The 21,740-nt window shown below is 34.3% G+C and overlaps 1 protein-coding gene across 1 annotated transcript; it reads left to right on the forward strand.

Annotated features, from left to right (window-relative positions):
* Positions 1-17,145: 17,145 nt before the first annotated feature.
* pjvk (pejvakin) lies at positions 17,146-21,251 on the forward strand. Its single transcript, XM_088605086.1, has 6 exons — positions 17,146-17,516; positions 18,252-18,447; positions 18,711-18,852; positions 19,255-19,372; positions 19,842-19,985; positions 20,871-21,251. The coding sequence occupies exons 1-6, from the start codon at positions 17,306-17,308 to the stop codon at positions 21,170-21,172; spliced, it is 1,113 nt and encodes a 370-aa protein (XP_088461212.1). The 5' UTR covers positions 17,146-17,305; the 3' UTR covers positions 21,173-21,251.
* The last annotated feature ends 489 nt before the right edge of the window (positions 21,252-21,740 follow it).

Raw genomic sequence — 21,740 nt, forward strand, 5'->3', positions numbered from 1 at the left:
GAACAAACCTTTCCTCCACTCAGCCAATACACTTTGGTATGATAGAGAACAGCACTGTATGGTGATGGCGCTGTGGTGATCTCTAGAAAAAAAATGGAATTCATTAACAAATTAAGTTAACCATGGATCCACAAAGTCTATTATTTCTTTGAATTTCAGACATTTCATACATAGCAAATCCATGTGGATTATGTACTAATACTGCTTCAGTAATGCAGCCTGATCATGCCCAATTTATGTATTTAAACATTTAATAACCATAATCTTTTATCATTGCAAACCATGTTTTGAGTTTGCCCCATAGCAATTTAATTCCACAGAAAAATGAATATTAAAAGCTGCACTGTAACAGTGACATCTGGGCTTTCATACAAAGCTATTGAAAAATTTCATGCATTCATTTTAATTTTATACTTCTTATATTAACTATTGGACATATTAACAGTGTGCCATGGTCATTCTAGAGAGGTCAATGTTTTTAAAGGCATCTTTAGTTTCTGACATCAGGCAGTCTTTAAAAACTCATCTTTCACTGATAAATGGGCAGCTTGACTTTCAGATGAGGTAAGTAGTCTTGAAAGTTGCAATAGTGCATTGCTGTTGACTAAGTTTATTTTCTATACAGTATAAACACTATTCATGACCCTGCAGCTGAGTTACCAGAGAATCTATCTTTTTCATTTTATTAATGTCATGAAGTTCTTTGAGACTAACATTTACAAGTTCATTGCTCTTTTGAGACAATCTGGGGTATTTCTGCTAAGGGCATTGTTTCACCTTTTATTTTTTTAAGGCTGTGAAAAAGACCAATATTTTCAATCTTATTAATTATCTAATAATTTTGGTTATTCTTTGCATGTCAAATATATTGAATAGGTCGGATGTTGAGCACCCCTAATCTGTTTTACAACTTTGAAATCTTTGCACCTTTGATTCAGTCAGCTGGATTTAAAAGAATAATATTCCATTCATTTTACACTAACTTGGATTATCATCCCTAGCCTTAGGACTTCATGACATCATTTTATTAAAGTAAAACGCTAAAGCACATCAATCATTAAAATCAAGAAGCGTCAGGCTTGGGGGCATCAATGCAACATTCTGTAACTTGTAAAAGCCTTTTATATTTTTGCATAGAAAATGTTAATCCTACCTTGATTGAAACCTTGGAGGCTGAGATGTTTTCCAGATGCTGAAAGATGAGAAGAGGTTAAATATTTGTGTTGTACAGCCATAACATTCTTTCAGATGACACGTATATTGGTTACATGTCTGTGTGGCATTAAAATAATTCCTCACAACCTGTTAAGTATAAAAATATTAATATGCACGAAATACATAATTTAAATAATACCTTCTGGAAAGCAGTGGGGTGGATGAAGGGGTGCTAGAAAACATTGTGTAGACTATAATATTTATGAGCAGCCAATGAGTATTATAAGTAGGAGAGCACAGAGCAAGATTGCAATTTGAAATAAATTCTTTCCTAATTTTAGGCTGTCTTATTCAAATTCGTGTAGCCTGCTGTCAATCCATCCATCCAAAGGCTTTCTAACTGCTTCATTCAATTCAGGGTTATGGGGAGCCAGAGCCTATCCCAACAAGCAATAGAGCAGCCAGATCACCCTGCAACTCACAACTGGCATCCCACTGAAGCTAAGCAGGTGTGTTAGTGGGGCCAGCAGGGGGCGCTCACCCTGCAGTCCATGTGGGTCCTAATGCCCCAGTATAGTGACGGGGACACTATACCGTAAAACAGTCTCCGTCCTTGAGACGAAAACCAAGGTCCTGACTCTCTGTGGTCATTAAAAATCCAAGGGTGTTTCTCGAAAAGAGTAGGGGTGTAACCCCTATTACGGGAAAATAGTGAATCCAATTTCCCATTGGCCCTTACCAATCATGGCTTCCTAATAATCCCCATCTATGAATTGGCTTCATTACTCTGCTCTCCTCCCTGCTGATGTGTGGTGAGCGTTCTGGCGCACTATGGCTGCCGTCGGATCATCCAGGTGGATGCTGCACATTGGTGGTGGTGGAGGGGAGTCCCCATTACCTGTAAAGTGCTTTGAGTGGAGTGTCCAGAAAAGCACTATATAAGTGTAAGCAATTATTATTATTATAGAGTGCAAGGCAGGATACATCCTGGATTGGTTACCAGTCCATCACAGGGCACACAGAAACACAAACACACATCAGGGCCAATTTTCTCAAAAGCCAATTGACCTACCAGTTTGTCTTTGGACTGAGGGAGGAAATCAGATCACACAACAAAAACCCTTCCAAACACAGAGAGAATATACAAACTTAAGGCAGATGCACTCAAGATCAGCAATTGAACCCAGGGCCCCAGTACTGCGAGGCAGCAATGTTAACCACTGTGAACCATGCCACCCCCATTGAATCATTAATCATTATTTTATGTTTGAAAATTACAATATATATTACAATGATATATATATATATATCATTACCTGTGTTTATTTTATTTGTGTCTCCTGATGGATCTCCTGGCAATGGATGTATGGACCACTTCCTGCTTCCTTTGAACTTCCTTGGATATGTTTGCTTACAGATTTTCCCCACATGTCTGCACAAATTTCCCTACTTCACAGTGAGCACCAATAAACTGTGTGTCTTTCCTGAACCCTGTCTATGGTCTTTTTTCTGGAATTGTCACCTCGCATAGGGTCTAAAACATCACCCTCCATGGGAGACCATCTGGCTTCCCAACATATTTTGTGTGTTGGAAAGCAAATAACACTTAAAATGATCATGGTAATGGCGAGAAATGTTTAATGTGTACATAGGAGTTTCAGAAATATCTTTCTGTGACTCACACCTATTCTGATATTTTATAGATTGGAGACAGTCAAATACTTTATTTCATACAGAAAAGATATATAGATATGTTTTATAGTTTCTAACATGAGCACGTAAACAGAGAAGAATGCTGGATTTACGTTTTGCTCAATAAACAATACAGTCATGTGAATCCTTAATTACCAAAGATACTGAAAACATTACCTGCTTTGTTAAATATTTTGTTTTCTGTCCTTTAGCAAATGCATATGTTCATGATTGCCAAAATAAATTACTTCAGGTTGGAAAAATAACATTTTCATTAGATTGGCCAGACAACTTGGAATGTGAAAAGTCTCCTTTCTTGTGAATGACCTGTCCTGTTTGTAAAGCATAGTTTTTGCATAGTTGTATATTTCACTGATATAATTCTTCTTTTGGTCATTAACTTTAAGATGTTTGGTACAGTAAAATATCAAAGTAAATACAATTTATGCCTCATAGTGCAAGATCACAATATAGCGTTTTGAAAAAAAATACTTTATCATAAAAGTATTGAAGTTTAGTCCCTGAAGTTTGACCAGTTGGAAATATTTTAGCACATCATTTCATAAAGTCACTTACAGGTAAAAGTCAGTCATCGTAGACACAATTTGGAGTTACATTGTGCTATTTGCATGAACAATTAAGTCAAAGTTTTCACTTGTGTTTTCTACTGTTATAACAACTTTTACTGTTATTCATACCACTTGGGTAAGAAACCAAGTTTAGCAATCTGCAATTCATGTTGGTCAGTATATAAAAAAAGATGATTGCAGCAAGACAAGGTAATCTATACAAGAGAAGCCAATATGAAGCATTGAATTACTAAGTGTTTCTTGTTAGCATAATTTGTTCCTCTCTACACATCTGCTGTTTAAAAGACTATGTTGCGTGCTTTAAAGATAAGATCGATAAGATCACTTTATTGGCCATATATAATTTCTTGTATTAGGAATTTGTATTTTTGCATACCCCAACTTGCTCGCCATGAGACACACAGACAGGGAGAGAAGCATGGGGTCAGGGAGTAGGGTCAGCCATGTTCTGTATATTGCACCCCTGGAGCAGTTTGGGTTAAGGGCCTTGCTCAGGGGCACAACTGAGTAGGATTCCTCTGGATACGAATCGGCAACCTTCCAGCCACAGGTGCAGATCCTTAGCCACAGAGCCACCACACTACTTTTTTTATTTCTTTCATTTTAAAATTCAGAGTTAGTAAGATTATTGTTAGTTGAAAAAATTGATATAATTTTATTTAAAGATCACAAAGAGTTGTATTTCTGCTTCATGAAGAAAAATACATTAAGTGAAATCAGAAGAACTATGTAAAATACAATTAATGTATAACTATGAATTGTAATGAGTAGTTGTGTTTTCTTTGGCTTAGCTGCATTGTCTCATTTTAGACACTGCCTCTCTCTACAGATAGGCTCTGAATCAATAGTAATATCAATCTAGTTATTCAAATTATTAATGTATAAATCAACTAATTTAATTATTTTACACTGTCTTTTGTGATTACAATTTCATGAACATAGGTACAATTCCTGAATATGGGAGTTTTTGAGATATGTAGACAGTCAGGAAAAAAAAAACGAACTACTCTAATGGTGTAACTTTAAAAATTGTCATCTTGTAATCTAAAACATATCTGTTTAAAGATAAAGCCAAAATTCTTTAGCTTAGCTAAATCTTACTCCAGTATTTATACAAGACTAGCTGCCTTTTTTGTAGTATAAACATGTCTGGATACATGTTTATACAAGACTCTGTTCTTTACATTGCACTCCCCATACCATTAATATAAAATGCTCACACCAAAAAATGAAACAAGCTAATTTCTTCTAAGAAGTAGTATTTTATATTCAAAAACAATAATCAAAATATACTATTTAGTATACTTTTATATACTGATTTAGTGTAACAGTATTTAGTGTAACTGAAATAGTTACACTAAATACTATTTACAATTTAGTATTTAGTGTAACTATTTCAGTTAGAAGGGCATTTATTAATACATTATATTATCCTTAAGTTTGAATCTGGGTCATTTCAATAAATAACTGTGGCAAGGATTCCCCAAGCAGTAGAGCTCAATTTTATCTGTACCTAAAATGGTCATTGCTGTGACTTTCCTTTCACCCGTGGGTTCTTTTACACTACTAAACAGCCTGAAATGTGTCCAAAAATTAGTAGTTTATTAGTAGTTTAATAGATGATGGGTCCGCAGATCCTCTCTCACATCTATTCTTTCCTTGTGGGTAATAGGTATCATCTCTGTGAACTGAAACTTAAAAAATACTTTCCAAATTGAGTGGGTATATAATAAAAATAATGGACAGCTCTAATTAAAAATATAATTTATGTTTAATGGTGTTATAAACTGAGATTGTTTGAAGTAATAAAAATAGATCATCACCAGCAATCTTTTAAAAATATCCACTTTAGAAAATGTATGATTAATATAAAAAAATTAATACAAATTAATCAGCAAAGTCATGCTAATCCAGATGAATATTATATTCATAATTTATAAATTCCCACATTATTGTAGTGGAAATGATTAAACCCAAAATGTTTCTGTCAAACATACCAAACAACATAGTTAGTGCAATTATTGGCTTTTAAATGTATCCCTTCTTTAAATTGTGAGGTAAGAACACACCATAAAGAATAAATCCCCAGCCACAGGAAATACAATTTGGGTGGTCCATTTGTTTTAAACGATAAAGTATACAAGTTACTAATCAAGTTATTTGAGTTCCTGAAATTCTTTTGCAATTACCTTTCTGAATAATAATAATAATAATAATAATAATAATAATAATAATAATAATAATAATGATGATGATGATATATACATATATAATGTTCCTTCTTAAGAATTTAAAATCACTGTTTCTGAGTCATGGTCATACACATTTTATGATATTCAATTAAAAACGTAAATTAATCTTGGTTATATTGAGGATTATATTTTCAGGCTACATACACTGTATTTGAAAGCATCTATTTATTTTTTGTTGATTTAAATGTACAGTAGAACATATATGTTTAAGTTATACACAGGGGCTACAGCCAAACATAGTTTTGGGTATAAATAAAACAATTTTCTTTTCTACTTGACACCCATTAAAGACCTTTTAATAAGTGTTTTAGAAGTTGTTAAAGAGTCTATATACAGTTATAGTGGCATCTTCAATTATATGTCAACATATACAGTAGTAGTGACCACTCTCCAGGTACTCTGTAGCTGACTATGCCACTTAGTCATTTTAAGATGCCAGAACCCATACCCCTGCACAATTTTGTTAAATCCCAAGAACTACTGGTATATACATATACAAGCGCAAGATACTAGATCACATAATTGCAGTTTTTATTGTAGTTTTTACTCCTCTAGCAATCACAATATGTTATCACCATCTACTCCAAAAAAAAGAAGAAAAACAATTAATATCATAGTCCCCAGTAACAAAAAAAGTCCCACAGAGCACTTATCACATGCAATATAGTCCCATCCATGTCTATTCCTTCTCACGTACCAAAACAAAATCCACACGTTTTCTGAATCAGCTTAGTCCAATCATCCAGACGCATTTCTTTCTGCTAGAACAAAGAAGGAAAACTCGTTTTTTTAGTTGTTTATAGCATTCTCTTCTCTCCCAAAATCCTTGAACAATATGTTCCATTATACACCCCCAACCCTGTGGTCGACAACAAATTCAGAGTAGGGGAAGAAAAAAGCTTCCAAGCCCCTGGCCTCCACCTACTGAGGCTAATATATCCTCTTTGCGGCCAAAACCTCAAGGAGAGGTGGGAATGTAAGACAGAAGCAGACACAAACAAGTAGGAGCCACTTGAGGAACTACAGTAACTGTATGCAGATGACTGTGTCACAGTGCACTGTGCTCCCTTCCTTTATCTTTTGTCTTTCCTCTCAGTCCTGCTCTGTTATCTTGTCTGGCTCCAGCCTGCTCAGCACCCCACATATCTTATGTGTCTCCTGTGACTGTGTGGTAATTTATGGAAGTGTAAGCAAACAGTGTGTCACTCAATCTGTGATGATTGTCGCCTGCCATACTTTATGCCTACTGGGCAGGCAGATCTTAAAGGGAGTGGGAGGTAATCAGACAGAAGAAAAAAAACACATTATTTCCTATCAAAAGCATGGGACATTATACACAAATGTCCAAGTAAATATAACCCCTAGGCCACTGCTCTACTTTAGTCACCATATGACATGTCCAATGACATGACATGACCAATCACACAGACATTGGAACCAAACAGCAAAGATGTTAAGCCTTACACTGGGTAATGTACTGCAGTTTTACTGTAGAAATTTGTTCATTACCAAACCCATTGCCTATGTAAGTCTACTAATTGAGTACTAACCCACATTAATTACTTAGTGTAAAAACAGTCAGAGGTAAATGAATGACAAATACTAACAAAATAATAATACCTAATACTAAGATAGTGCCCAAACAGATGAGATTTTTATGCTGTTAAAATTTACCTAAGGAAACATTAATTTCAATAAACTAGTTATTTTGTATTTTAAGTTAACCCTCTAAGAGTTACATGTAAAGTTTCAGAACAGCTTGTAAAGTGTAAATAGTTCTGACAGTATGTGTTGTTGATTGAGTGAGTTATTACTTTTTATTTAAATAGAAAGCATCAACAGGAACAACAGCCAATCCAGTACTGGACAGTTAATATTAGAGAATGGCATCTACCACAGTGATTCTCAAATCACATCCCAAAGCACCTCCTGGTGCTGGAGGATGACTCAGCCTTCTGTTTTTTGTCTCCAATTTTTCTCTTTCCCATTCAGGCTAATTGATCGCTCATCGAGATGTGTGGAATTAACTGTAAGTAACTGGACTTTTAAATCTCCAAATCTTTCTTATTGCAAGTATATAACGTCAAAGGCTACATCTGCAGCACTCTTTAGCAGTAAGACTGCTTAAAATGTTGATAAAAAGTCCATATAAAAATTTCCAGAAGTTGTTTTTTATTTGTGGTTTCTTAAGATGGAGCATGTGTTTCAAGAGAAAAATATTAGGAAATATTAGTTAATTGCATTAACCATCTCTCATGAACCCTGGAATATACGCTCTATAACAAAAACAGCCTCAAGCTGTTAAAGATTCTGTGGTGGCTATGAGGTTATATTCAACATTAAAAGTCCAAGAGTGTCTTGCAGGAGCTCTGTCACTGCCATGTTTGTGAATGATCAGACACTAGAGGTACAAAAACACACAACAAACAACAATAATGTTAGTATTGTCATACCTGGAGGTGTATCAAACCATCCCATAAATATTTGTATATTAACGAAACGAAAGATGACAATAAAATGAGATATGGGCAAAAATTATTGCACTCCTTACACCTTAATTACAATTTTGTAATTACATGATGGTAAAATGGTGCATTCCAAAAATATTTATACAGTATCCTCCCCTGTGTTTATGCGATACCTGTCTTCATTTAGAAGTTTCTTTTGTGTTTTTTTTCTCTAGCCTCTTGAAGGTGGAAAAACGTTCTCCCTTACTTTTCAAGAAACATGTAACATGTTATCTCCCAGATGAAACAGGATCCATAGATACTTTAGTGTATTTGTTAGATATTGTTTATTGGCTTTTATCCTAAATAGTTTGAGGTGAAATTAATATTAATTTGCGAGTAGATTTTCTTTATTATTTTCTTGATTGCTCTTTTTGCTTCTTATAAAAAGCTTATTTTGATGTTATCAAAACCAATTCAAGAAAGAAACAGTTAAATGTTTCTAAACAATATACTTTCAGAAGACGCCAACTAAAGACGTGTCAGTTTAGTTAACTCCAACCCCCACCACACACACATACTCAAAAATAAGAAACAGATTTGCCAGTGAGTCATCATCATGACACATGAAGGAACAACCTATAAATTGTAGCTTCTACAGTGGCCTCTAGAGCTGAATTTCTTATCTGCAATTATATTGGTATTATTTAATTTTCATTTTGTTGGATTTGTGTCAATTAATATTCCTATTTAACAGTGTTCTCCAGTTCTGGTCTTCCAGTACTCTGTGACTTCCATTTTTGTTCTGAATGAGCTTTTGACTAAGCATTGAAACCATAATTGAAACAGCTGTTTGATTCTGTTTAATTGTTCTCTGCTTTTATTTTTTTTAGAAAAAAACAATCTTCTTCTTCCTGTGTATCATTTGAAAGAGATGTTGCAAAGAAAACAATTTGAATTTGTTTTAATGTTGTTGCTTTCCCAAAAGTTAATATCAAGTTAAAAGTTATCAATTAACGACATGCTGTATAAGCCCAAAAGGTAATTACAGTACACTGTGTTAAACAATCATATTATAAGTTGGGCTAATGTTGTATAGACCTGTTTTTTATTTCTACACTGAGACTATAATATATATGTAATTAAGGGTAATTCTGAAACCAGGTTTCTGACATAGGGTTTTACCTGCAGATAGTAAAAACATATACTATAAATAAAAGATGGGAAATTCTGAGCTTGAATAGACTATTTGTGAAAACTCTTAAAATACTTAGTTGTTTATTACTTAGTTGTGACAAATAATTTACACCTTCTAGATAAGGGGTAAGCACCTGCTCTAGTAAAGCTTCGTTTTGAATTTTGTGTAGTATTGTGTTCACGACATTATAGAAAACATATTGCTGCTCTGGAATCAGTCTAGAGAAAAACATCCAAATACATTCCATGGCATAAGGGAATGTCCTACACTGACAGGGTGAGCCTTTTTAGTCTTGAATAGAGAAGATTAAGAACTCTTGAAAGCACTGACAGAGTCTTAGCAAATTCCGAATGAACAGTGAAACATGATCTAGAGGGCACAAATGTGGAAGAGGCTTTTATTTATCCAAAGGGTAGTGAGAGTGTGGAACAGGCTACTCAGCTGTGTTGTTGAAGCCAATACACTGGCTACTTTAAAAAAATAGATGGATGAGATCCTTTGACCTCAATTAACCCTAATTATGAAAATAAAAAATATTAAATGTAAGAACAGACATAAACTGTCTGACATTACTTTCACTACACGATTCAGGATATGAAACTTGGAAATGTTTTGGTGTCCATTGTAAACTGTCTTTAATTTTCTTTTTGTAGCCAGTTTTTGAGAACATTTGGCCTGATGTGTACGTAAATATGGGTTAGGAGACAAACACATGTTTTCTTAGTATTTTTAGTATACTCCCCACCTACACATGGAGACATATGGTAGTGTGTCAGAAAGAACTAACATTAACTATCACTTCTCAATAAGTGGAAGAGATGTAGTTTGCAAATGACATTTCAGTGGGACAATAAATTGTAGGAGATTGACAAAGAGAATACAGGCCTCAGGGACCGTTAATGCAAATACAGACTTTCCTTGTTGTGCACAGTTACAGGTATGTAAAGAATGACTTTTCTGGAGCTTTAAGTAAAAATCCAAACATAAACTATAGGCTTTTATGCAGAGACCTTTAAAAAACTCAAACACATGTGACAGAGCAAGCCTATGTTCCTGAATTCTGTTCAAATATTCTGATCAAGTATTTTCAGTATTTAGATTTGTAGATTCACAATGATTTTGTTGCTTTCCCCAGAGTGTCATTGTATTTTTGGACAATTTATCCAAATACTAGTGTATTTTCCTATAAATTTAACTCCTAATATCTTTAGATTTATCTTAAATTATTTTTAATATTGCAGTTTCATATTATATTTTTGAGTGCTACTTTTAACCAACCAGATTTTTTGTCCCTGTGCTCTAGATATTTGTTAATCATTTTCACTCTTTGCAATTTCTCAAAGCTCCAGTTTCCTCAAGTCTGTAAAGGAATACTGATGAAACTGTACAAGAAAGATTTTTTTCGTAATAAAGTTTCTTTATTACAATCCTTAAAATAAAATATTTGCTTTTTTTTAACCCAAACTGACATTTAGAAAGAGGTACAGGATTTAACCCACAATATTTTTTGGAGTTCCAGCTTTGCTTCTTTTATGATTGTCTTGAAGAAGCTTTGTAAAAAGAAACAGAAAGGTCTTTAATCATCTGATGGCCAGTTTTGTGTACTGTACTTAACCCCTTAGGGCAGCATATACCCATCAGATATGGGTTGGAATCTGGCAGTCAACCAGTATTTACATCACACAGGACAGTTGACAAAAGCCAGCTGCATCATTCCTTTCTGTAGGAAAAACCCATTAAGGACAAGGAGGCCCATGTGTTTCATGTAGATTTGCTGGTGTTCTTCTGGGAATGTAAATATGTAGTGCTTGGAACTCTGTTCTTTATTCTTAAAGATTTTCTCTTTGAACAAAAAAATATATTTTTGAACACAAAACCAAAAAAAGTGTACACATTATAGTGAGAATTTAGGAAATTATTTATTATTCTGAAGAAGGTAAGGAAGAAGACATACAGCACTGTAGCAGGATATACTGTACTACAACTTCAAATTATCAGACTAAATGATTACAAGTACAAACTGTTAGCCAGTGACTGAATTTGTTGTCTAAAAAATACCAGTTTTTTTCTTATCAAGTTGCCATTTGACTGTTCAATTGAACATTGAATAACGTTTTTAAGATGAAAAGAAAAATAATTATAAGGGTTTTTCTGGTTTATTAGTACATGATGTTAAAAGGTGTTTAATGAGACTATAGCAGGAAGTTTTTATATGAGTTCTTGACAAGGAGTAGAAAATAAATTTAAACTGGCTAAAGTTTACAAGAGAGCTTGTACCCCAGTGCCTCGCTTTCATATTTCCAGACTTAGTCATAGATAACTCACCTTGTATCCAGATGTTGAAATGTTTAGTTTCTGTCTGCACACTGGATCGTAACAGGACAATTATTTGATTGAAGTAAATCACTATGTTTCTTGGTCTGAAATATATTATACAAGACGTTTATAAGTTGAGTTTGTGTAAAAAAGAAGTTCACATGTAAAATGAAAAGGAAACCCAGTTCTTTAACAATGTACATGTTGATAGTTTTTGGTTTTTGATTGCTGTTACATTTTGTGCTTAACATTCTGTTGTTTTTTTTTTTGTGATCCTAATGTTTGCATCCACCACCTAAAACCTTTAAGATTCTATGTAATCTGTATTCCAGATTTCTGTTACTGGACTGTGTTTTTTGTTAAATGGTTATATAATAAAGAATAATCCACCACAATGTAAAACAGGAAAGTCTGTGATACTAATTTTTGCCTTTGTTTCTATTACAAATCTGGGAATCTAGGTGCTATTCAGCTGCACCTAATGAATCTTACTGTTTATTCTGTTGTTCTAAACAATAACAGTATTTTTATGGTTTTTATATACACTATACCAAGTTCAACTTTAATCCTAACGTCTTTAAGGCGACACTTTCATATTATAAAAAACTTTTAATCTGAAAAATATTTTGTCCAAGACATTTTTTGATTTATAATATGATTCTTTTACATTGACAGTACACAAGGATTTTTTCATTACCTGAAACAATAAAATAATAACAATAAAAATAAAAACAATAAAAATGAGACAATAAATATCTTGCAACCTTATTGTAAAGTGCTACCAATAATACAATATATTTAAAACTTAATGTTTTAAAACCCCATAAAACTTAAGTTTTCATGGGATGTAATCTGTTTCTTTTAGCTATTATCTACTTCTAACATTGTTGACAAGTTTACATGCACTACAGGCTGTACGTACAAATAAATGTTCTTATACTGCCCTCTAGCCACGATTGCAGTAACTGAGCAAACTCACAATAGCTAATACAAGAAGAGCATCAGTCTCATTATACTGTATAGACAAAAAGCCTTACTTAATTAAAAAAAATGTAGTAACTTAATTTTGAGTGCACTATATTTTAAACAACAATTATTTTAATAACAGTATTGCTATTGTCTCGTAGTAGTTGGGATACTGGGGGTGGGCCGCAGCCCTTTTATAATTCTTGATGCATAAAGAGGCACAAACAGAAAGCTTTTTCTAAGTTTAATATATGGTACATCCCCACTACAAATGTTGATGCAAAATAGTGTGAAATGCTTCTGTGAGCTGGGCAACCGCTAATGGATCTTGGTACATCTAGTTTGGTTTCTGTTAGTAGCTAGTAAAAAAAGTAAAAAAAAAAGATATTTTCTACTGAATTTCAGAAATCATTACATAGTATTTCACACTGATGTTGTAATCTGGCTTGCAATCAAGCTGTCCTGCAGGACCTCCCTCAGGCTTCATATATATTTGGACAATTTGCTCTGGCATTAGGAGACAAAGACAAAAAACAAATATTTACAATACTTTTGGATTTTATGAAAAGGACTTATTCATTCTACATATTAAAATATGTTTTTTTAAAGAGTCTATTTAAAATGGAACAGGTAGTGTCTTCTTTTTTTTATTAATTTGAATACATGGACCAAAAAAAAATTAGGAAAAAAATTTCCTGATGTGCCACATGCTGTAAAGAACACCTTGAAGGAATATCCACAGATATCTATACTGTTCATCAACTACAATAGAGTATTAGCGTCATTCATTAGTCAAACCTTCAGCTACATGCCATTACTTACACCATTGTCTTATTATTTGTCTAACAATCGCTTTCAGCTATGGTCCTGCACCACCAGGCAGTTTTAAAGAATAGTGCAGTCTTGCATCAGATGGTTCTAAAAAATAAAGAAAAGCCATGAAGTAGTGTTTTCTGGGATACGTAGACTTGTATACCGACTGATACCTCGCATATTTTTAGATGGCTGGATTCATACAGTAAGTGCACGTTGTCCACCATCTCTGGCGGTAGCCATTCTCTCATCTCAGGTCCACCCTGAGATGGCCCCCATCAGTCTCTTTGTGATTTTGTTAGTGCTCCCCCTTCTGGCAACAATGTTCTACCTATTCTTTCAATGCTAAGGGACAGTCAAACTCTGCCTCTTCTTTTTTCCCTAAATTGGGAATTTCTGGTAGTTCTTCCTCATCTGACAGCCCAGGCCTGGGCTCTTGGCAAAGTGGCAGTGACCAGTCTTCCTCATAATCCCTCTCATGTCCAAGGTCATCTCTCTCTGTTTCAGGCCAGGCAGGTTATACACTCTCCTTTAGTGATTCTGGGACCAGTCTCACTGGAAGTTCACCGCCATCATCTAGGTCCATTCTCTGACTTGAGTCCACTTCCTGGTCTTTACATTGTCACATGACTAAATGTCTTCTTCCAGCTGATCACATGACTGAGGGCATAGGTCATTCCCATTTTCTGGGTAATGTATCTGCCTTTATTTCTGTACCTGCAGTTCACAAGACAAACAACTATCTAAACATTAAAGCTTTTTGTACTGTAGTGATATAGTTTACATTGTGATGTAATGCATGCATTTTCAAGAAACAAACTTGCTGTTAACATATAGTATATATAAAAGGTTTAATCATTTAGGTCAACATCTTCTAGACTGTAATTTCTTTTGAATTGATATGATATGATTTATTTGTGCCTCTAGTACCATGCTTCTGAAGTGCGGTCATTTTTTTCTATTAATTGCCTAGTTAATTTGCTCTAATCTTTTAAGATCTATCTCATTATTGTAAAGTCTGTCCATCTAAAATTATAGATCTTTTCTAAAACCATCTAGTTTCACCTCAAAAGTGATTATGTTGTGGTCATTATTTTCCAAAGCATTTATTACTTCTGTCTTGCTACCTCTAGCTAAGTCGCTTGATAAGATCAGATCAATGCAAACACTTTCTCTTGTTGAGGCTCTGATAAGCTTGGAATGAAAGCAGTCATTCATCATATCAACTATTTAATCTGTATTTCATCTGTGTTTCCAATTGTACTATCCCAGTCTATGTGGGGAAAATTTAAATTTAAACAAATAGATAATTTTCCTCACAGTCTTTTAACTTTTCAAAGTTTTGTACAGGTGCTTTAAATATTTCCCTTAATGGTTTCTGATTCTCTCAGCCTAATATCATTAGTATCAATATGTAAAATCACATTTTGTGTGTTGTTCTTATTTTTGTGTGTATTACTTGTATTAAATACACAACATGAACCATGAATGTTGAAATGTAACTACAGTGGACTTAAAGAAACATGGAATGATGTGTACTTGGAGTATTGAGGATAGACAGTAAATGCATAAAAACACAATAAAAGATTATTTGACATAATTTTTAGAGACAAAAGTGTAGTTTTAGTGTAAAAATTAAAGCCCAAGGTTTTAGTATGCCTTCAGTGTGCATATTTACTCTGGCCTTTGAGAATACTGAAGAATTATGGTAGACATTACCTGAGCAACATTTAGTGCTTTATCAAGGCATTTTATTGGTCCACTGTAGTAAAGCACAGTTAAGGCAAGCTGAAACCATAGGAATGCTATCCTCAGGAATATTATGACCTCTTGTGCACACATTACTGTATGTGCTTTGCCCATGTTCCTGTAAAACATTATGCATGTGATTATAACATCTAGTGTAACAATTTAAAAAGTATTAAGAAGCCATTATGCAGCAGCATTTAAAAAATGTTAACATCATTTATTAAAAGCAGATATGTTTTCAAATGTATTAAACTATTTTCCAGAATTCATAAAGATTCAGGTGATACATGCTACTGTATCTGTCGCAGGATGTGGGACATTGAAGTAGTAGCCGGCTGTGATTAATCGGGTTATGTTGGTGGCCAGGATTGTGTCAATGTGACAGTAGAGCAGGCAAAAATTAGCAAGAATGGTCACTCCCAGATCATCCAGGAAACAATTAGATACTGACGCATGTCAAAAATTCAAAGTACTTTTAGATTTCTAACAATCTAAGTGCTAGCCAAACTCAGATCAAAAGGTCCACTAGTGAGCTATTATTATTAAAAAAAAAACTGACAAGCAGATTTATGGGAACCTACCTTAACAGTTAAAGAAACAGCAGGTGAAAGGGGCTTATGTTTATTTTGTACTTCCATGTATAAACATATTTCCATGTTTATACATGGAAGTATGAGCCAGGTTGTCAGACCTTGGGCAGAGGGGTGGGGGAGCAGTAAAGCAAACAAAGAAATGATAAGTGCCCACGACACCTACTGTAGGACTTCCAGTTCTCAAACGACCCAAGCTTCCACCTGGCAATGTCCTGATCACACCTACCAATGACAGAGACAATGGTGAAACTACTGAGGGGGAAACGGCTTATGAAAGGGATAAAAAGATCTGAGCCTGAATAGAGGGTGCTCTCTCCTCCTGATGAGTCCCTCGACACCATACAGGCAGCGTAAGGAAAGCCGCAGCCTGCGAAACCACAGAGGAGATTGGCCCAGGAACTGCACACTGAGGGACACTTGGTAGAGGAATGGAGGTACCATCCAGAGACGTTTAATACTCGGAGGCAATGAAACAGGCCTGGTGAGTCAATACTGACCAAAGGGGAACATAGTACAGTCTAAAGGAGGACTCCCAATATAGCCCAAACGGAGACTGGGGAAATGGGACTGTGTGGCATCCCCCTTCAATGCATTGCTGTCCTTCTCTGTAACACCAAGACTTTCTAACGCCCTCTCCTCATCACCTGAAAGGACAGCTGACCCTCAGGAATTCATTATGACCCTTGGAAGTACGTTTCGTTGCTGCGGATGCTGTTTTCGTTGTGTCTTTGGGTGATAGTAACTGTTAATGTACTTAGAAAATAAAAAGGGCACTTATGATACACATTTGTTGCTGGTCTGTGTGTGCACTGCTGATTCTGGGAGATTAACACAACCCATGGCAAAGTATTGCTAGTTGTATACAAGGCAGGAAATAATTCTCATTTGAGGGGTCACCTCACTGTGACATATCTATCAATGAAAGCAATAATCAATAATTCAAGTATTTTATCTTATAAACAGGTAATTAATGATGCTGAGTTATTTATGTGTCTATCTCATACTTATCTGCCATTAATTGTTTTTATTCCTGCACACTCTGAGGTCTTCCCAGTCAGTGTAAAACACAATATTTATTCAGATTTTTTAGATTTCAAGGCATTGTAACTCTTTCCAGTTATCTCCTAGTTCCACACACCCTCTGCTTGAAAATGTGAGTAATATAAGATAGAAAAAACTGAGTACAAATATAAAACAGAACACATTAAATATTTTTTTTTAGGAATTATAAAACATGTACAGTACTTGTTGGGAAGTAGGGCAAAAGTATATAATTACATTAGCAAAGTTCAAAGGGCATCCCTTATCCTCTTACAGTCTTTATCCATTATTCATTGTGTTGGAAGGAGAAACAAAAGAGAGTAAGACTCTATCATAAATTCATCTAGGAGAAGAGGGAAACATTAAAACCACATTGGTAGGAAAAAATCAGTTTGCTTAATACAATTATAAGATTTATATTTAAAAACTCGGTGGTCCTTTGATACAATAAACGATCATGTACTGTAACTGATTTTAAGTTTTTTAGAGCAGTATGTTTGCAGCAGCTACAAAAAACTTTGTGAAACAGGTTGGAGATACAGGAAGATTAATTCCTGTACCCAGTCTGAGTGAAGCAGACAGATATCAGCCCCTCAGCTTGGTAACCAAGAGAAAGAAGACTTATTTTTGGAAGAAAACTAAGTATTCCTCCACCCCTTTCTCTTTGAAGGATATACTTGTGGGAGAAAAGGAGATAACAGCAGGTAAGTCAAGAATTCAAAGGGATTTAAATTTAGACAAATGTTAAATGTTTAAGAAGGTGTGTTTAAAAATATGTATGTTTTTCTCAGCAGTTCCATTACTTGTGTTTTATGTTTAAAAACCACTACTGCAATGTTAATAGATGCCCTAGTTGCATTTTATTTGATATGCCAAGTACAAGACAAGTATATAAAAAGCTCTGCTTCACTCTCTATATTTTTATAGAGGGTAAAAAAAGTAAAAATGTAACACTGTCGATATACAGTACAAAGACTAAAGTCTAAACTTTAGACTGCAAATAACTGAAATGTTGGATGTGTGTGTTATATTATTACTACATAAAGGCATTAACATAAGTAAACAATAAAATAACATAATCGTAATTTTTGCAAAAACATAATCAAAAACAAAACTACGGAATATACAGTATTAAATATATTAACAAATGCAAGGTTTTGGAACGGAAAAAAATGAGTCATAAAATGATTCATTATGCTATGAATATATAATCACTATAACAGAAATCACAATTTCTGTTATTTTTGATTGCTCACAAAAAGGAAAACTTTTTTTGTTGTACTTATAATTGAGTCGGAAAATCTCAAGAGCTAATCCAACAAAAAAAAGTCTAAACTAAGACCTATCATATCATGTCAAAAATTGTAAGACTTCAATAGAGAAATTATATTGAACAAACTAATTTCTGTATTGCTTGATTTCTTTCCCTCTCAAAATAGGTGTTTCGTCTTATCAATTGCTTAATTATGAAGACAAGTCTGATGTATCACTGAATGGCAGACTGGGAAACCACATTATCAATGATGTCGGCTTCAACATAAGTGGATCAGACTCTGTTGCTGTAAAAGCCTCATTTGGAATTGTAACAAAGCATGAGGTGGAAGTACCTACTTTGCTTAGAGAACTCAGTTCCAGGTACTAATCACACAAAAATTCACAGTAGCTTTACACTAAGTGTCATTCCTCCTTGACTAGGCTTCATTGCTATATATTCTTGGTGTTTTTGGCATTTAACATTAATTTACACAACACTGATTAAGTTGTTAATGAAAATGCACTGTTGAGTTTTCAGTTGAATTTCTCTGTAAATAATTCCCAATCTATCCAATGGGAACATGCAATGTTGTTTGACACAATTGTTTGGGTTGGAATGATTGTAATATTTTCTTTCATTTCAGAAAAGTGGACCTTGAACATTGCCTGATTCGCCAGTCAAAGGGCAGCGGGCGAGCAGTGCTGTGTGTCGTTATGGAAAGCATCCGGACAACCCGTCAGTGCTCACTTACTGTACATGCAGGAATGCGAGGAAGAACCATGAGAGTAAACACACAACTCATATCCAACAGTATTAATCAACTGTGAATCTATTTCCCCCTGTTCACAAATCACGAATGTAAAAACTCTTGAAAGACCTTGAATCATAGTGTACCAAAGCAGTGACATTCAGTTCTAAAATCTGAGTTTTAGTTTGTGAATGTTTTCTTTTAGCCCGAGAAGGGTATTAAACAACATTGCTTAGTGAAAAGTACTTTAGGTTCGAAGTGCCTTTTGTCAAGCATTGTTTTAATAAATTAAGCTTATACTGAAAAATAATTTAAGTTATATGATATTGTGAAACCTTCTATTGTGAATGTTGACTCCACAATTAGTGTTTGCATACAGCACGCACCTTGCAAAAACCTGGCTCTAGCTCACATCTCACATTGTTTTTTTTTATAACAGTTTCAGATTGATGATGGCCGGAACCACAAGGGCCGTGACAAAGCCATTGTTATCCCAGCTCATACTACAATAGCATTTAGTATATTTGAACTATATATACAATTGGATGGTCGCCTTGGTAAGCAGCAGATTAAACTAATTTATATTTTAAGGTGATTTTTCAGTCAACTATTGTCTAGAGCTGGCGTGGACTGATGACTTAATGAATAACTCCTGTTAAGTTTCTGTCCTTTGTTTTTATTTTACTTTCAAGAAATATCAGGGGTTTATTGCAATGCAGGTGGGTACACATTTAGCCTATTTCATACAGTGACTTACTGTAAGTTATTCAGCTAATTCTAATGTGAATTCAAACATTTTAACTTAGTTTCACTTGACATTTTAATTATACTCTGTAATATTTAACTTAACATTTAAGTTTCTAATAAATTATCTTTGAATATAAAAAAGCATTTTTTTAAAGTGACACTAATATAGGTAATAAAATATACAGTGTAACCTTGAAAAAGTTGATGCAATCATCAGGTATGTAGTGTTGCCAGATTTTTTCAAAGTTTTGAAAATAACTTTTCTTGTGCTTTGGTAAGACCTGTGTGTCACATCAGAGTCAACAGGAGGCTTTGAAAAAGAGCAAATCCGTGAGCAGCTTGGAGGCTTTCTTGGAAGATTCTCAGTGGGAAGACTGAGAAGGTTTTTGTCTGGCATTGTTTATGGGAACCCATTCCGAGCAGGTAATTATTTTTTTAATTTCCCTGGACAAAAAAAACAAACATTTTTCTTCTAAATTACCTTGTAGGCCACCCATCCAGATATTAAGTTATTACAAAGCCACTTACTATATCTCTTCTCACTGGTGAGAAACATGGCCACCTGTTTGCTATCCTGGAAGTAGAGAGCATAAGAGCACAAGGCAGGGTTATAGACAGGACCAGTGTATTGAAGGATACTGTACATACAAGTGAAGCTGGAGCACTTGGCAAAGCTCCACACTAATGCATGCAGAACATGCTAATGCACCTGTCAGAAATACATCCAGGTCTCAAGAGCTGTAAAGTGTGCATGCTAACACAGCTCCATCTGTATTCTATGATAATAAAAAAAGTAATTGTTTTTTTTAAAAAACATAGAACTGCCTCAAGTTGGCAATCAGCAAGACACACTGTAGCACTTTTATTGAAGACTGGATTGCATTTTTATAATATTTAAGGAGACTTATGCATGAATGATTAAAATAATTTCCAAGTGATTATAATTTCAGGTTCTACGCAATATTTTCACAGAAATGTTATCATAGTGTACTGGACAAAATTAGATGAATAATGTTTCGTGCATGTCTGAAATGTTCTGTATTTACAAATTGTATTTGTTCAGTATAGCAGCTTGCATACCAACAAGGTTCAAGGAATCTTTAACTAAAGATATACAAAAAGTTTTAAAATATTGATTTACAGGGGAAAAAACAGATTACCAAAATATAAAAAAAACTGTTTTAAACTTGTATGATACAGCCTATTATTCACATTAAGGCACTTTTGGGGAAAAAATAAGAAATTTATCAGTTAAAACTTCTAGTCCTTTTAATTTCAGCTACTCTGTCTTTCTCTAATTTAATATAGATGATAGAACATTTGATGAAATGACCAATTCAGACATGTATCTGGAAGATTTGTCTGCTGACTATTATGAAAAAGCCACCAGCATGACAGACATCTCCACCAGCTACCTCAGAGAAGGCTCACATACACGCATCAATCTCCTTAACAATAATATTCCCAAAGGACCATGTGCACTCTGTGGGATGGGAAACCTGAAACGGGAGACAGTGTACGGATGTCTTGAGTGTTCCTTCAATGGAAATAAATATGTAAGGCTGCATGTTGTGCCTTGCTTTGACCTCTGGCACAAAACAATGAAGTAAATAATGTATTAGTGCCTAAAAAACAAGCTGAAACTGTGGTGCCACATTGTTTTCAAAATAAAATCACAACTAAAGCATTGACTGCATAGTTTGGTATTTGTCAATATTTAAGAAAATTATTACTGAAATAGTTAAAATACGGAAAATAGATGCATAATGCAAAGAAACAGCAAGACATTAAATAAATAAACAAATCTCCCCTCATGAAGCTCAATTAGCAGATAAAGGTTTGTGAGAAAAGCATCTGGGTTACTCATGAGACAGCAACATAAGAATTTTGTTATTAATAATTCAGCCTAAAACATTAACAATTTAAAGGAAGTATCATGTTTAACTCACACTACAAAATCACTAACTAGGTTCAGGAATACAGGAGAAGAAGAGTAATTTTGACATTTTTTGCAATGAATTGAACAGGATTTGAATAATATGGTTAACGGAGTGTTTTTGTGAAAATTTAACATAACATTACTTCTACCTGAATATTAAAACTATACTATATTATTAGTGTCATTTTATAATACTATCCTGTGGGTAGGAAGAGTAATAGAGTCATTAAAACTTAATG

This window comes from Lepisosteus platostomus, chromosome 14 (genome assembly GCF_059453375.1).
Source record: "Lepisosteus platostomus isolate fLepPlt1 chromosome 14, fLepPlt1.hap1, whole genome shotgun sequence".
Classification (NCBI taxonomy): Eukaryota; Metazoa; Chordata; class Actinopteri; order Semionotiformes; family Lepisosteidae; genus Lepisosteus; species Lepisosteus platostomus.

What these genes read in the sequence shown, in the direction of transcription:
- pjvk (XM_088605086.1), top strand. Translation starts at nt 17,306, where the DNA reads ATGTTTGCAGCAGCTACAAAAAACTTTGTGAAACAGGTTGGAGATACA. An exon ending in ACAATTGGATGGTCGCCTTG is followed by an intron (nt 19,373 to 19,841) that starts GTAAGCAGCAGA and finishes TGCTTTGGTAAG; the next exon opens with ACCTGTGTGTCACATCAGAG. An exon ending in TGGGAACCCATTCCGAGCAG is followed by an intron (nt 19,986 to 20,870) that starts GTAATTATTTTT and finishes AATTTAATATAG; the next exon opens with ATGATAGAACATTTGATGAA.